Consider the following 17,001-nt stretch of genomic DNA (forward strand, 5'->3'; position numbering starts at 1 on the left):
TATAATAACTCGCTGTTTCATTGGATTTGAAAATACTGCAATTTCAGAAAATATTAAAGGGTCCCTTATTTAATTACAGAAAATTTTCATTTTATCCTTCCACATTGTTAAATTGAAAGGTAAAAATATAAATTGGAACCAGAATTATTACAAAGTAAAAAAAAAAAAAATCTTAATGGCTAAGCTTTCTAGTTTTCTCAGATCAAATGCAAATAATGTGCAATTGGGACTTTTTTCCCCCTAATGCCAAAGACATTTCTCTTTTTTCATATTAGCAAAAAAAATGGATGCCGAATATACAGACATATTGCATCCTTATTTGTATAAAGAAAAAAAAAAAGATCCCATGTAAAAAAATACTAGAAAAAATGTAATGTATTTTTCATTTAATTAATTTGATCACATGCTTATATCATTATGCACCAAAGAAATTAAACATTTACAAACTAGAATTATACATATGCCACTAATAATGGACTCAGATATATGTTGTGGGAGATAGCTATAACAGACAGCTTGCTAAAATAATTATTTAACTACAAGAGATTGTCTTCTGTGATTGGCTATACATTTCTTGTTAATGCATATGTGATAAGCAGGGATAAAAGTACATTCTAAACAATAAACAACATAAACAGTCACTTTAAAATGTCTTGGATATTTAAATGCAAGTTCTTATATGCAAATATTCTTATATGCAAGAACAAATATAATGCTTGTTGTGACAACTTGACTTTTCATAACATTTAGAATACACTGATAGAGAGAGGAAAAAATGTTATCTACTTGAGCAAAGGGATCTGAACTATGATGGTGCTTATTGTTATATGATGGCAATTGTAAAATAATATTAATAACTGAATTCTTTTCTCTCAGTATCAAGAGTGTATCATCTCTTTCAAGGGAACGAGTTGATACACTCCATATTTAGTGTGGAAATGTACAGAAAATGCACTATTCTGTAATGCCTCTATAATTTTTTAAAGAGGAGGAGAGTAGAATTCAAATTTAAAAAGAATTGCTGGCAGAAATATCAAGAAAAAAAAATTAAACTGAATTCATTCCTAAAAATATTGGTTTGTCTTCATCCTACTAGTAAACTATATATAGTTCTGAACACCAGAAGAGATGCTCTAGGAGTCTTGAAATTAAGTTATGCACGTGCAGTGGAAGAAGCTTCAGCCTGTTCAGTTGTAGGTACAATTGTCTCATGATTGATATAATTATAAAAAGGAAATTCAAAGCACAGAAGACATTTAAAGAAACTTGGAAAGTTATTATAAACATTGAGCGGAAGGGGTATGAGTGGACTAGTTGAGCTTTTATATTTTCTGTAGTCTTCATGGCTAAAGAAAAAAATGAATAAGAGTTCCAAGTTATTTAAAAAAAAAAAAATATATATATATATATATTAAATTTGCTTAGGAAAATAACTCAATTGAATATATATTAAATTTATAGCAGACCATTCAAGGGCTGTTGATATGCGATACATAGCCTCTCGTAGCCAAATCATTCCCATCTTCCTTAGGCACAGCTTATTTTCTCCAGCAAGTATTGCCACCACTGAGGTATACCTTCCCTGGTTGGAGGAAATGCCAACTAGATCTCTAGGTGTTAGATGTCTCCATCACCCAGAAAAATACCACCACCACCACCTTGCTTATTGAAGGTCTAAAGTGGCATTCAGCCAGGTTTTTTTTCCAGAGCAAGGGCTCCAGTTTCCATTCCCTCCTCTCTCTCTTCTCACATGCAGGTAATATCCTCAAAAAAAGTTGACCTACATCTTCAGCCTTCCCTGGAATAAATACATCTCAGCCATAGCGTCTGAGGCTGCCAAAAAATTCAGTGTATACTTTCCCACTCAAAGTGCTGCTTCTCACTGGTACAGTGTTGCTAACTACATAAATCACCGATCTGTTCATACTGCTATTCCATTCTCACTTCTGTTCTCTGAACTATGAAGAAAGTCATCACTGGCTAACTTCTGCAACACTTAAAGGTACACCAACTAATTACTGACCAGCAATATGGATTCAACCATTTTGATGTATTGGGGGTGATGCACCTAAATCCTATCTAAGATTACTTGATACTATCAAGAAGGGGAGGGAAATTCTAGTTAACTGATGATCTTTCTCACAGAATCACTCCGATCTCTCTCTCTCTCTCTCTCAGAGACTTTCAGTTTCTACTTGACCTGTTTTAAAGAAAGTTTCATGGACGATACTCTGCTGAACCGGCCACCACCATACTTTCACTTCCTCCAAAACAGTAAAAACAATAGCAGCTGCTTATCAACACTCATTTACAGTTCAGTTCCACACTCACCAAAATAAATTCTCTGCCTTCTCTTTTATTGCATCTACCTCTGTTCTTTGGAGCTGCTTTCCTCACTCCCAAAGACTATAACCTCAGCTGTTCAAAGAATACATTCATAGATTCCTTCTTCTTGCATGATAACAATGGTCTTGTGTTGACTCAAACCTAGCCATAAATTTTTTTTCATAATATAAGAATACCAATATATATTTCCACAAAACTGCATGAAAATCATAATTTTCAACAAAAAGATAAGTTACACCATTGAAAACAGCTTAACCACCAAACTAACCATATGAAAAACCCATCAAGCAATGTACTAATAAAGTACACAAAACATGCTTTCCTGGTGGAACAATGAAGCAAATAACTGATGCATTGCAGAAAAGGAAATACCGGGCATCAAAATTAGTGACAGTTGTGGGCACAAATGACTTAGTTGTGAAGAAAAAGAATGTTGATAGAGACTTGAGGAAATTGTTGCAACAGGTAATGCAGAATAGTGTTGTTGGGAAAGTCTTAGGCATGTTGCCCACATATAACAACAGTGAATTGAGGAGAGCATGGCTCAGTTGTATGAGGCAAAAGCTGATGGATTACATTTGAATGGGTTTTGATGTTGGGCATTTAGAAAGTCTATTGTTTTCTGAGAAGGCACAGAGTAAATAAGTTAATTTAGCAAATGATCAGAGTCTACCTGTGAAGCAGGATAGCACAAATAAATAGATTGTATGGCAGGAGGAATACAGATATGACAGGAAGATGATGGAATGCATAAAGGTGAGGATGAGACAAGTGGGAATGGAAATCATACTCAGGATCAGGGAAACGTGAGTGTTAAGACTGAAGAGAGAGGTATGGTATAACAGCTAGAATAAAGAATGTTGGTGCTGGTAGAATGGCCTCAAACACACAGTATTTGTTATGTTTATACACAAATGTAAGTTTGAAATGTGCAATTCTTAGATATGCATAGATTACAAAAGTTATAACACTGTTCTGATTTGAGTAATAAAGAGCATACTTGAGAAGAAGCCAAGAAAATATATAAACTTGGAATTTCTGTTAAAATCCCAAGTATAAACTTTTTCCTCTTCCATGATTTTTCTTGGCTTCTTCTCAAGTATGCTTAGATAAATCTTACCTAGAACATTCACTAGTGAAATTCCCTTGTAATTCTCATAAACAGTCTTATTTCCCTTTGAAGATGGATATTATGACAACTCTACTCAATCACAATTTGACCTTTTGACCATGCTTCTGAATTATGTAGTATAGACAATGTAAAATATTTATACCTCCATATTTGAGCAAATCTGACCAAATATCATCTACCAGTTGCCTTTAACATTTCAGGTTTCCAACAGCTTCTTCTATCTCAAGTATTGATAGGTACTTCTAAAATGTTTTCAGAAGACAAAGAATTAAAGCCCAGAGAAGAAAAGTAATTTTTTCTGAGGAACTATCATATTGCATACTTTTAATGCCTTAGTGGGGAGGTTGCAGTTAGTATTCTACTTAAAAAGTAAGCTACTTCAAAATAAGAAAACTATAAAGTATGCAGAACTATATTTTGTTAGTGGACGAGAAGGAGGGAATCAACTTTTGATTTAAATAGAATATAAATTATCTGAGGTACAATTAAACATGATTTATTGTCATTCTTAGTTATAGAAATAACCAAGAACAAGAGTTCAGAAATGGAGGAATGTTAAGATGTTAAGTTTTTTATAACAGATTTAATTCACAACAAAAGAATATATAAGAAATAAATAATATTTATTTACTTATTTTATGATATTTCTGATATTGCTGACAATTATAAAAAAGAATCAGACCTAATAAGGGCAACATAAAAACTGAAGGTGAGAATATTTTGGATACTGGTATAATTTAAAAATAAATAAAAATACAAAAAAAAAAAAATAAATAAAAATAAAAATAGATGAAAAAATCCCTAGTCCACCAATGGTATTAATGTACAACACGTTTATAGCCTTTTGTGGGTAGGAGTCACATAAAATATTATTTTGATGAGTCTTGAACTCCCTGGAGGTGTAAAATAATAATAATATTATTATTATTATTTTATTACATGAGATAAGTAGTGACAGTACAGTGGTAGAAAATATTCAACATGAATGAGAAATGACTATGTCAGGGGAACAGTGAAAGTTATGAACATAGGAGTGAAAATACAGGAGGCAAGGTTGAGATGGTTTGGTCATGCGATGAGGAGGGAGGACGAATATGTGGGAAGAAGGGTCATGCAGATGGATGTGCAAGGAAGGTGGAAGCGTGGGTGGCCAAAGAAGAGATGGAGGGAGCTGGTAGAAGAGGACTTGAGGATGAAGAACTTGGATGTGGTGACAGCCCAAGACAGGAAGGTGTGGAGGAGACTCATTATCAACAGTGACCCCACTTAAGTGGGAGAAGCTGCAGAAGAAGAAGAAGAATGCAATCAGGAATACATATTACTACTTAGGCAGAAAAAAACATTCAGGTTTCTACCTGAAATGTGAAAATGAAGAATATTGAAATAGACAATATTTAACATGAAATGCTAAAATATGGAGGTACAAAAGTTTTACAGTGGCTGCAATGAATAATTAATAGTACCTACCTGCCAATACAAAAAATAAAATAAAATAAAACTGAATGTGAGAATTATAGAAGTATTTCCTACTGAGTGTTCAGATAAGATTTATACTGGTATGCTTGAGAAGAGGCCAAGAAAAATTGTGGAAGAGTAACTTTGGGAAGAAAAATTTGGCAAATGAGGGTTACTAGCATCAGACCTTCATTTAAAAAAAAATTCTTGAGAAATCATGGAAATATAGTAACATCTGCATTAAAGTTTTCTTGAATAAGTGTACAACAAAGAGCCAAAGAAAAAGGGTGTTCAAAATTCAACAGTTATATGGGATAAACTGTTATATGATATTTTTCATGGAGACAGACAGGGAAGAAAGAGAGAAGGTCTGCTGATGGTAGCAGAGGAGTTATCTTCATCTAAGATGGAAATGACAGGAGTAAATCATGGCAGTGATATTGAAGCAGTATGGTGTGAGGTAAAAGATGAACAGAATGAAATATCTAGTTAGGTGTTGCTACTACAGACCTGGTAATGTGTAGGGAAAATGAGAAGCAAATTGGTCTGGCTGTCCACATGGTTAGCCTAGTGGCTGTGCGCTTCGCAACCATATGCCTGGGGAAGGAGTGTTCTAGGTTCGATTCCTGTCGGTGACATGAGGAGCTGAAGGATCTTTCTCAGCCATAGCTAAGTTAGCTGGTCTTGGGCATGGACAGTAGGGTTTTTTTTCCCAGCTTATCCTGGAGTTTTTCATCCCACAAAGCAGGCCAAAAGGCCTTGAGAACTCAAAATTACAGACATAGGATACACCAGGGCGTAGGGCTGACCACCTTATCCTGTGAACGGTTATGAGTCTGACGATTAACTAACCCTCGACACTGCAAAGTAAAAGAGGGAAAACAAAGATGAGATGAGAGATTGGTCTGGCTAATAAAAAAAACAATAAAATTAAATAAAAATAAAATAAAAAAAGCAAGAGACTTGTCTAAAATCTGGAAGAATGGATCTATCTCCTTGGAAACAAAGTTGAGGATTTTGGATGCAATTATTTTTCCAACAGCAACTTATGGATGTGAGACTTGGAACCTAAAGAAGTCAGATAACAAAAGGATAGCTGCTTTTGAGACATAGTTACAGAAGGCTGTTGGAGATATCATATACTGAAAGGCATACAAATGATGCCTTGAAGGTATATCATAGATGTATTAAGGACTGTTCTAGGGAATTAACAGCATTGTGTTGTCAAGTGAACTTGAAAGTTCACCCTTGCAAGTGAACTTGAATTGACTAGGTAAATGGACAAATGAGTGGGACTTCCGGTTCAATGTAGAAGTGCAAGGTTTTAAAATTTGGGAAATGCCGCAGTGGGATGAAGAGTATAATTTTGCTCTATAAGGCTTGATCAGACTGAATATGGATAATTTGCATAGATTTGGTCACCTGGTTTTCAATAAAGATGAAGAGATATGTTGGAAGGGGTTCAGAGACAACTAATTAAGGAAGTTTTTGTCTGCAATGTTGAAGATGAAGACAGATTGAGGGAATGCAAACTGCAAAGTCTAGTAGATAGAAAGAAAGGAGGGACATTATCGAGACATAGTTATTACCAAATGAATTTGGATCAGATTTTTCACAGAATGACTGGAAATGGGGGGTGGGAGAAACAAGAGGCCCTCTCTGGAAGCTGTATAAGGAGAATATCAGCAAGGGGATGAGAGTATGTTTTTTTTTTTTGAGTGGAGAGTAGTACATGGTTTCTGATAATTATAATAATAATTATAATAACAAGTATGATAATGAGTATTATTATTATTATGGACACTTCAATCATCCACAAATTCATCATGGGAGGTCCACTAACATTCTGAAAACAAACATTAATCTTCATTTTTTTTTTTTTTTTTTTTTTTTTTTTTTTTTTTTTTTTTTTATGTTGGGCCCATGTACAGGAGGTTGGCTGGTCAACCTATAGTACGTTAGTACCGTATATATGAGTGATGGGATGTGAAAGGAGAAACTTGTTTACATTTGATTTGAAAGCCTGTATATTGTATTCCTTGGGAAATACGTCAGGGGGAAGACTGTTCCACAGTACTGCAGTAGCAGGAATGAATGAGGAGGAGAAGAAACTTGTTCTGTGGGTTTCGAGGTGTACTGTAAAAGGGTGTTGGGTGGCAGCTGTATGTGTTCCAATGGGCTTGGTACAGGGTGGGGGAATTATTGATGCTGTTTCAGATGAACCTTTCCCATGAAAGTATTTATAGAATATACAGATTGCAGAGACCACGTGTCTATGTGAAAGTGGAGGGAGCGAGTTAGTGAGGGATGGGCCATTTATTAGTCTAATTGCTCTCCTCTGTATTGAGTCAAGCATTTTGAGGGAGCTTTTTGGAGCCCCACTCCAGATGTCAGAGCAGCATTCGAGAGCTGGGCAGATTTGTGACTTGTATAGTGTTAACAGCTGTTTAAAGGTGAAGTAGTGTCTTGAGCGAAAGATAAAACCTAGTTTTTTGGAAGCTGAGGATGCAATGGTTGTGATTTGTTTATGTCAGGAGAGGCTTGATGTCAAGGTAATTCCGAGAAGAGAATTACCTTGACATGAAGGTAATATAAGAGAATTTCGTTTTCTCTGTGAATTTGAGTGTTATTGAAAACAATGCTGGGGGATAATGGTTCTTTTTTGTGAGAAATAAGACAGAACTGGGTTTTACTAGCATTGAAGTTGACAAGGTTGTCTGAGCCTTCGTCGGAGGATGGCTTGGAGATCGGAATTAAGGGCAGTGGTGATTGATGTTCTGTGGGTTGAAGTGAGTTGTGTAGGGTAGGGTTTGTCAAATGAAAGGGAGGATTGTAGTGTGCTGTCATCTGCACAACTGTGTATTGGGTTAGAGGTCAACTGAAGTAGGTCATTGATATATAGAAGGAAGAGGGTTGGTGAGAGAGCTGAGCCTTGAGGGACCGTGGCATTAGTTGGATGGTGAGAGGATAGGGAGCCGTCTACCATCACACATAGTGTGTGTCCAGACAGGAAGCTGGCAATCCATCTGCAGAAGTCCTGAAGCAGTCCAAATAATGAGAGTTTGCTTAGTAAGCCTTTGTGCCAGACTCGGTCAAAGGCTTTAAAGATATTGAGTGCAACTACTTGGGATTCGCAGAATTTCTCCATAGCGCTTGTCCAGTGATGGGTGATGTATGAGAGTAGATCTCCTGTTGAACGTTTTGGAGGAATCCATACTGGTGGTCGCTTAATAGCCGGGTACCTTCAAGGTAGGTTAGGATTTGAGAGTTGATAATTTTCTGCATTACTTTAGATAGGACTGAAGTGAGTGAGATAGGGCGGTAGTTAGATGACGGTGATTTGTCACCCTTTTTAGGAATGGTTTGAATTTAGGCCAGTTTCCAGGTTTTGGGATATACCAGTGGAGTAAGAGAGTGTGTACAGGAGACATAGGATAGGAGTTAGTTCATATGCACAGACCTTCAGAATAATTGGAGGAATTTCGTCTGGGTCAGGAGACTTTTTTGTGTCTAATTTAGACAGCAGGTTTGTGATGTCTTTTTGGCAAAAGGATATAGGGGCATTGTATGTTGGGAAGTTGGAATGACTGGAGGGCATTTGCCATTGTCAGTTATGTGTTCATTGGAGGCAAAATGCCAGGAGGTTATCATTTTCTATGGGTGATGTTGCAAATGAGCCATCTGGGTATGATAGAGGTGGGAATAGTGTAGGGCTAAAGTTATGGCCAACTACCTTGGCAAGGGACCAAAAGGCACGGCTTCTGTTTGGACAGGCTGCAAGCTTCCTGCCCGTTCAAAATCTGTTTTGAAAGTATTGATAGTTTTCTTGCATTTGTTTCGGGCTTGAGTGTAGGCATTGAATGAGGATGGGATTCTTGATTTGAGCCAGTTGTGGTATGCCTGATTTTTCATTTGTACTGCCTTGGCACATTTTTTGGAGAACCAAGGTTTAGTTAGGGGAAGGCTGGTCTGAGTAGTGTGGGGAATATATGCTTTCATGCCAGCGAGGATCACTTTGGTGATGCGTTAGGTGCATATGTCTGAACTGGAAAACTGGAAACAATAGTCTAACCATGGGAATGAAGCATAGTAGTCTCAGAGGTTGTCCCATTTGGCATTATTATAACGCCAATTACTCTTGTGTGGGAGTAACTGTGTAGGCGTTGTTGCATGGGGGAGGAGATAAGCACTAAGTTGAGGTCAGAATTACCCAGGGAGCTTACTACATTTACTGCATATTTGGAGGGGTCATTAATAAGGAAGAGATCTAGGGTATTTGGGGAGTGGTTTGGGTTATCTGTTATTCTGGTCGGTTTTTGAACAATTTGCGTGAGGTCCTTAGTGACTTCAAATGTTTCAGCATCTCTGCCTGCAGGAACTGTATGACTGGAAGAAGAAAGCCAATTGGTGTTATGGACATTGAAATCACCCAGGAGGATGATTTTGCTGTTTGGGGAGTGGGACTGGAGAAAATCAACTTTTAAGGAGAGGAAATGAAAGAGCTCTGAGTGATTGGTGGTGTTAGGAGAGCAATAGAGACAGCAGATGAATTTGATCTGAGTGGGGGAGGGATAACTTCAGCCACAGAAGGTCGAAGTCGGGCGATTCCAAGCTAGTTGTTCTCTGGCAGGGTATGTCAGAGCGGATATATGCACAGATGCCACCCTTGAGTCGAAAGGAGTTAAATAGTGTATAGTTAGGAAGGTTAAGATGAATAGGGGAGGTGAGATTTGAGTTTTGGTTAAAAAGAGTAGGTGGGGTTTGGTGGACTGCAGGTGGTAGTGGATGGTGTTGAGGTTAGAGTTGAGGCCATGGATGTTGGTGAAGTGGATATGCAAGGTTCTGTAAAGCATGGATTTGACCCCAAGGGTCCTGCACGTTTCCTATGCAGTGCCTGCATGCTGGTGTTCTTAGTGGCTACTGGCATCACTTGGTTTTTGTTCTAGTTTGGATTATTTGTGGTCTATTAACCAACTGTTGTCTCCATTTTGGCGTTTTTCTTCTAGTTGTTTTCGGAGTTGGCATCTTAGTTCTCTCTGGGAAAAGGTTAAATCAGGTTGAGCACGTATCAGTGACTGGGGGCAAGTGTCCTTTAGCTTATTGTTTATCGCTGTTATAAATTTGGTTGTGTTTATTGGTGAGTCGCAGGTCACTTTCACGAGATGTGGATAGTTCGTTCTGTCCTTTCTTTTGTTTATGGGTCCGATACGATGCCATGTGATGATGTTTCTGGGATCGAAATTGCATTCTCCTGCAAGTTTACCGATGTCTTCTTTTAGGGATTTATCGTTTTCTTCGGAAAGTTCAGGATAACAGCGTTGAGTTTCCTATTTTCGGCCTCGAGCGAATCATGTATCGATGATGTGATTAGTTCACGAAGTTCGTTAGCAAGCATGGGTGCACTTGCGGTCAGGCACTGATTGTTGAGCGTTTAGAGCTCAGTTTCCAACTTTCTGATTTTGGAGGAGAAGGTATCGATCATGATATTAAGCTGCTGGTCGAGGTTTGTGACTCTTTTGCCTAGGTTTAGTATCTGTTTTACGGAAGGGAGGCACATCGTACAGAAGTAGGGCTGGTTTAGATAGGTGAAAAGCTTGTGCACCGATTCATTTATTTTCAGGCAAGAAATATGTATCCAGTTGCAGCAGAAATCGCACAATATACCTTTCCCCCTTCTTTGACTTCTGTTTCACAGCTGCGGCACTTCTTAATGTCATTCGGTTTGTTGCTGATCGGCGACGCTACGCTGATGGGACTCAAGGTAGTCTTCTGTTATTGGCTTTTGTTGCCGCCATCTTTATTTTGGATGGTAGGCATAGTGCTTTCACGTGGCTGTTTTTTAGTTGTTAAATATAGCAGATTTAATGGACTATGGGTACTTACGAGTTGTACTGTAGTAGTCAGCTGCTTAGTACCTTCTGTTACTTTTCCGTTTGCTGCTCATTTTGTACAAAAACACTTGCAGTTACGATAAAATGCGGGAGCACAAATTTAACGTTGATTATTCGCTGGCATCACCTATACGAGTACTCTCTTAATATCCCATAATGTAAGCACATATCCTTACGGACATGTACAATGTTATGCATTATGGGAAGGGTCACTACCCAGATCGGTTTCGACCTTTATTGAGGTCTCATCGGTGGGAGCCAGACCCAGAAGTGATACCAAGGTTGAAGTAATGCAGACGTCATATTTCCATATACAAGTAGTCAAACGGTGTCACGAAATCATGAAGCTATTTCACATACAAACTTTGCTTGCTTACACTTGGATAAAGGATGAAACCAAGAATATAATTTGCACAATACTTGTCATACTTTGCTTTGAACTCATTTGCCAACACAGCACTCATGACTGACTCTGGCAACCCATTCTACTCATTCACCACCTTCCAAGAAAAAAATGTAGTCCTCATGTCCTTGCTAACTAAACTCTTTCTTAACTTCCGGGGATGAACCCCTAGTTCTCACCATACTAGTCATGTACTGAAAATTTTCATCTGTGTCAATCCTATAATGACCCTTAATTAACTTATATGCCACCATCATAAAGATGCAAAGACATTATATTCTTGGTTTCATTCTTTATCCAAGTATAAGGAAACAAAGTTTGGCAATGAAGTAACTTTGCTTGCTTACACTTGGATAAAGGATGAAACCAAGAATATAATTTCTTGGTATCCTTAATTTATTGTATAACAAAGTGAAAAAACATTCGACAAATATCTCCATCACATTCTCCTTCCTTTCCCTCCTATCTATCAACTTTTGTAACCCACAAATCTTCAATTTATCATCATAAGAAGCATCCCATGGACCTGCCATCATCTTGGTCATCCACCTCTTCTATAGGCTCCAAGGAACCCAGTGACCAGATTGGTGTGCAATAGTCAAGATGGGGTCCATATCAAGGCAATGATGAGTTCCTTATTCTCTATTGTTAGTGTGTTCTTCAATAACCAGGAAATCCTATGAATTATTTTAATGACTTTTGCAATATGGCCTCTGAACTTTAATCCAGAGTCCACTACCATCCCCAAATCTATACCTTCTGTAATTTTTTACACTTCAGTTCCATCAATGCAGTAGAGTTGATAATCTTTTCATCCCAAAATGCATAACCTTACACTTTGCTACATTAAACTGAGAGCCGTTTTCTTTGCCCATACTGTTTATTCTATACAAGTCATCCTGCAAAGATCTTCATTGATCATTCATATTTACCTCATTGCTCTAACTAGTTTTACATCTTCAGCAAATAACTGAATATTTCCTCAGGTCATTTCTTATATCATTAATGTACAAGTTAAATGACAGTGGCCCCAAGTACAGAGCCTGGTGGCACATTGCTAGTCACATGCCTAAACTCCCCATAAACTACTTTCTGATGTCTATCCATTGACCATCTCACCTCACTAGTTTCAAATCCAAGCCCATTTGCTCCAGTTTATATAACAAAGTTCTGTGCAGCACCCTGTCAAATTCTTTTGCAAAATCTAGCGATATCATCGTGTAACCATTTCCCTTATTCAACTCAGCTGTTACGTTATTATAAAAAGTGAATAAATTACTGAGGCATGACCTAACCTTTACAAAACTATGCTGCCCAGCATAAAGTATCTGATTTCTATCCATCCATTTCTGAATCTTGCCTTTAACCAATTTCTTCACTATCTTGACCACCACTCCTGAGATGCTGACCAGTTGATAATTGCTACTTCTGTCTTGGAGCCTCTTTTATGTAATGGAATTATATACCCTCTTTCCATTCCCTTGGGACTCTCCCAGAGCTGAGACTCAAACAATTTGGTCAAAGGTGCTGCCAATACTCCAGCACATTTTTGCATGTGAGCTGATAACCCATTTAATCCCCTATCTATATTCATATCAAGGTTCTATAATAACATGTACACTTCTGCTTCATCTACCTCTGTTTCAATATCAGCCCTTAGTCATATCTGTTACTGCAATATCTCCACCTGGATAACACACTTTTGCAAAGTGATCTTTCAGTAATTCAACTACTTCATCTGCATCAGTCACCTTCCTACCATCAGCATTCATCAAATTTATTCTATCATAGTCATTCTTCCACATACTAAAAGAAATGCTTTACATTATCTTTGGCTCACTCAGTCAAACACAGCATTTTGTACTCTTTTTTTCTCCCCCTTCATTACCGATCACCCTTCTGGCCTGTGCTTTACACTGCTCATGAGAATGCTGATCACCTTTCTCTTTAAATGTCTTCCACAAGCTTCTTTTTTAGCAACTCGTGGTTAATGATGTTACTCATCCACTTAATTCTTACTTTATTTATCCTCCTGACTCTAGGTATGTACTCTACTATCCCTTCCTTCAAACACCCCCTTCACCATTTCCCATGCACTACTAGCATACTTCTCCTGCAGTTTGTCCTTCATTGGCACTTCTCCAAACAGTCGCCTGAGTTTGTTACAATAATAAGATTCTTGTAACATAGTTTCCAAAAGAGTGAAAGGAAGGCAAAATTGTTCCAATTCATAAAGGTGGTGATTAAAGGCTAAGACTGCAAATTATAGGTCAATCTGTATATTTGGAGTGGTAGTTAATATATTGGAGAGGTTGATGAGAGCTAAGATACAAAAGTGGGTTGATAACAGTAGTATTCTCTGTGCTTGTCAGCATGGGTTTGTTAAATGGAAGTTGTGTTTTACCAATTTGCTACACCACAAGTTGGTAACTAAACTGGAGCAAATGGAATTGGGTGATAGATTAGTGAGTTGGATAGGCAACTGACTCTCAGATAGGTATTAGCAAGTTGTGTATAGGGGTGCAGCATCCCAGAAGAGGAAAGTCACTAGTGTGCAAGGGTCTGTTTTGGGACCACTGTTATTTAATTGTACACTAATGATACTGAGATGAGTTTAACTGCCTTGCAGAAGTCCAACCCCACGTTCAAGACATTTGCTCAAGTGCAAGCAGAAGTGACAAGAAGTAGGGGATTGACCTGTAGAGTGATGCACAGTGGGGACTTCGAGGGTCCTGAGCCAATATGGTTGCTGTGAAGGCCTGCAGAGAACCCTGAAAATTGCTGGCTAATGGGGCTCTGGCACACCCATTAGCCAGCAATTTTCAGATCATACTACCTACAATGCTGATCATACTACCCCGGACGTGGTAGTATGATCAGAATCATACTACCGTGTCCGGGGAAGCTGACACGTTGAGAACTGCAGTCTGGGATCTTGATGAGAAATATGCTACAAGGACTCTCAACATGAATTTAACTGGTGATATACAATTTGCAAAACTGGGGAGAGTGATAAAGAATCAAGCAGATATGTAGAATTACAGGAGGGCTTCAATAGATTACATGCACGATCAACTGTATGAAACTGTCAGTTCAATGTTGCAAAGTGCAAAGTTCTGAAATTTGATAGACAACAATGGAATGCAAAGTATACACTGGGTGTAAAAAAATTGTAGGAGGTTGAGAAGACAAAAGACCTTAGAGTGGTAGTAGTGAATGAGGATCTGAAGTTCAGAGGTCACATTGCACAAGTTGTGAAGTTATCACTTAAGATTATGGCAATGATACAGAGGACTTTAATGTGCAGAAATAAAGAAACTATAGTTCCATTGAATAAAGCTTTGATCACTCATATGGATTATTTATGCATAGATTTGGTCACCTGGTTTTCATGGTGATGAGGATATTGGAAATGGTCTAGAGAAGATTGACTAAGGTGATAACTGGTCTCTGGAATGTGGGATATGAAGGCAGATTGAGGGAGTGCAATTGGCATAGCCTTGTGAATAGGAGGAAGAAAGGGGAGAAGTTTAAGTCGGTAAAGGAATATTTCCAGGTTAATGCAGAAGACATTTTTCATTGAATGAGAGAAAGGAGAACAAGGGGACATCCTTGGAAACTGTATAAGGAGGGTGTGAGCAAGAACATAAGGAGCAGGTTCTTTGCATGGAGAGTGATAGGTGAGTGGATTGAATTGCCTGACAATGTGGTGAATCTGATGATACATTGAATGAGTTTAAAGCACAGTATGATAGGCTTTGTGTGTAACAGTATGTGCCTCCTACAATCAGTCTTTTGACTCCATGGAAACCTGGTGTTAATAGTAATGAACACTAATAATAATTCTTTCCTGCTTGTGTAGGAAATAAAGTTTCTCAACTTACAAAATCCCTTGAGACTATACAGTTGAAAAAAACTTTTGACAATGAAAACCAAGATATTATGGGACTTTAAAATTCAGATAGATACACATCTTAAAGATACTATGCCAGTCACTGTAGTTGAACAACGTTTGTAATTTGTTGTGTGGCAATAAACTGTGACAAGAGATAGTCGAGCAGAAGAAAAAGTGCATGAAAAACTGACCAAGTATAGAGATCTGGAGACTGAAATTCACTGACTTAGGACTAAGGAAGCAACAACAGTTCCAACTGTCATAGGAGTGCTAGGAGCAATACCAAGAACACTTATGAAGTCTGAGCCTCCCATCACCATCTCAACTCAAGAAAACAGCGCTTTTAGAGACATCTCACATTTTACAACGATATTTGGTCAATGCCCAAGCTCCGAATTTAACTCATTTGCCAGTCAAAGAGTTTATTATAGGAGCACTAGGAGCAATGCCAAGATCATTTATGAAACATTTGGAAATGTTGAGCCTCCCAGATGTAACACTATCTCAACTCCAGAAAACAGCACTTTTTGGGACATCTTACATTTTATAACAATTTCTAGTCGATTCCTAATCCCTTGGATAAAGTTCAAATTGGACTCATTTGCCAGTCAAAAATTTCATCATGCTGTTTCACATTACTCTTTGAATGTGAACTTTGTTAATTGAATATGCAAATTGAAGATAATAAAAAACTGGACATTAAGAGAGCAATAAATAGTGTATATATAAGTTGTGAGTTAGCAGTGAGAAAAAAGAGAAATAAAGGAAGAGGACTGAATAAAATCAGGCATAAGACAAAGATGCGTATTATCTTCTCACTCTCTCTCGTTCTTCATCTACATGGATCACATTATGAAGGAAAGCATCATTATACCTGCTATCATAATCAGAGATATTCATTTCAGCTTTTTTTTTGGTTTACGCAAAAAGGTTAATGTGGAAGAAACTATATAATGTTATATTTCTAAATAAATTCAGTACATATTTTCAGAAAATTAAAATGAATTATTGTAGTATAAATAACTGCAGTACCAAATATGTCATAAAAATCAGCATTACAAAAACACAAATTATTAATGCAAGGCAAATATCTACTGCAATCTTAATTGAGAACCTATAAATATTTGTGCACGGACTTTAGTGAATGTGACAAATTAAATATGGAGATAGACAACAGAATAAGCAAAGTTAGTGTTGTGGGAAGCCAACTGAATAAGTTATAATGGAATAAGAAAGAAATTAGTGAAAACACTAAACTAGCAGTATACAAGATTGTGTTCAAACCAGTTTTAACTTTAGTTCTCTTGATATTCAAGAAGGTCATCTTCTATTAAAATATAACAAAATGGAAAATACAAAATCTTTCTTGGTCTTTATTTTAGCTCATGAATGGTAATAAAATGTTTTATACTTACTCCCGATAACGCTCATCTGAGCCCTTTTCTAAAAGAGGAATTCCACTCAAAAATAAAATTATGGCTGTTGTGAATAAAGGACTCAGAATTGCAACCCATTCTGCTCCTCTCAATATAGCTATAGAAATTATGAAGATTCCCCACCATAACAAAATTTCTCCAAAATAATTTGGATGTCGCGAATATTGCCATAAACCTAGAAAAATAAAACAAGGTGATGCTACACATCAAAATAAGCTATGAAATTGAAAAAAAAATTCTCATATGAGTATAATTTAATTCAGATTTCTTTATTTCATATTTTGATAAGAGAAAGGAAACAATTCATTTTAACAAAATACTGAATTCAGTTTTAAAAATTATACCTGAAAGATGTATATGTATAGTTTCATCTCCAGTTTGTTATTAAAATTAGGGCTCTGTGCTTGTATAATTACTGTTTAATTTTTGCATAAATGATACAG

The 17,001-nt window shown here is 37.2% G+C and overlaps 1 protein-coding gene across 1 annotated transcript in view; it reads right to left on the reverse strand.

Annotated features, from left to right (window-relative positions):
* Positions 1 to 1,153: 1,153 nt before the first annotated feature.
* LOC150096574 (uncharacterized) overlaps positions 1,154 to 17,001 on the reverse strand; it is a 109,781-nt gene continuing 93,933 nt past the window's right edge. Inside the window, exons 4-5 of the mRNA XM_090408643.1 lie at positions 16,538 to 16,733; positions 1,154 to 1,346 (exon numbers count right to left, since the gene is read on the reverse strand). Of these exons, the coding sequence (XP_090264769.1) occupies positions 1,154 to 1,346; positions 16,538 to 16,733 (389 nt within the window). The remainder of the gene's footprint in view (positions 1,347 to 16,537; positions 16,734 to 17,001) is intronic.

The sequence above is a fragment of the Typopeltis vanoorti genome, chromosome 18, assembly GCF_054136105.1.
Source record: "Typopeltis vanoorti isolate ZY-2024b chromosome 18, IOZ_Tvanoo_1.0, whole genome shotgun sequence".
Classification (NCBI taxonomy): domain Eukaryota; kingdom Metazoa; phylum Arthropoda; class Arachnida; order Uropygi; family Thelyphonidae; genus Typopeltis; species Typopeltis vanoorti.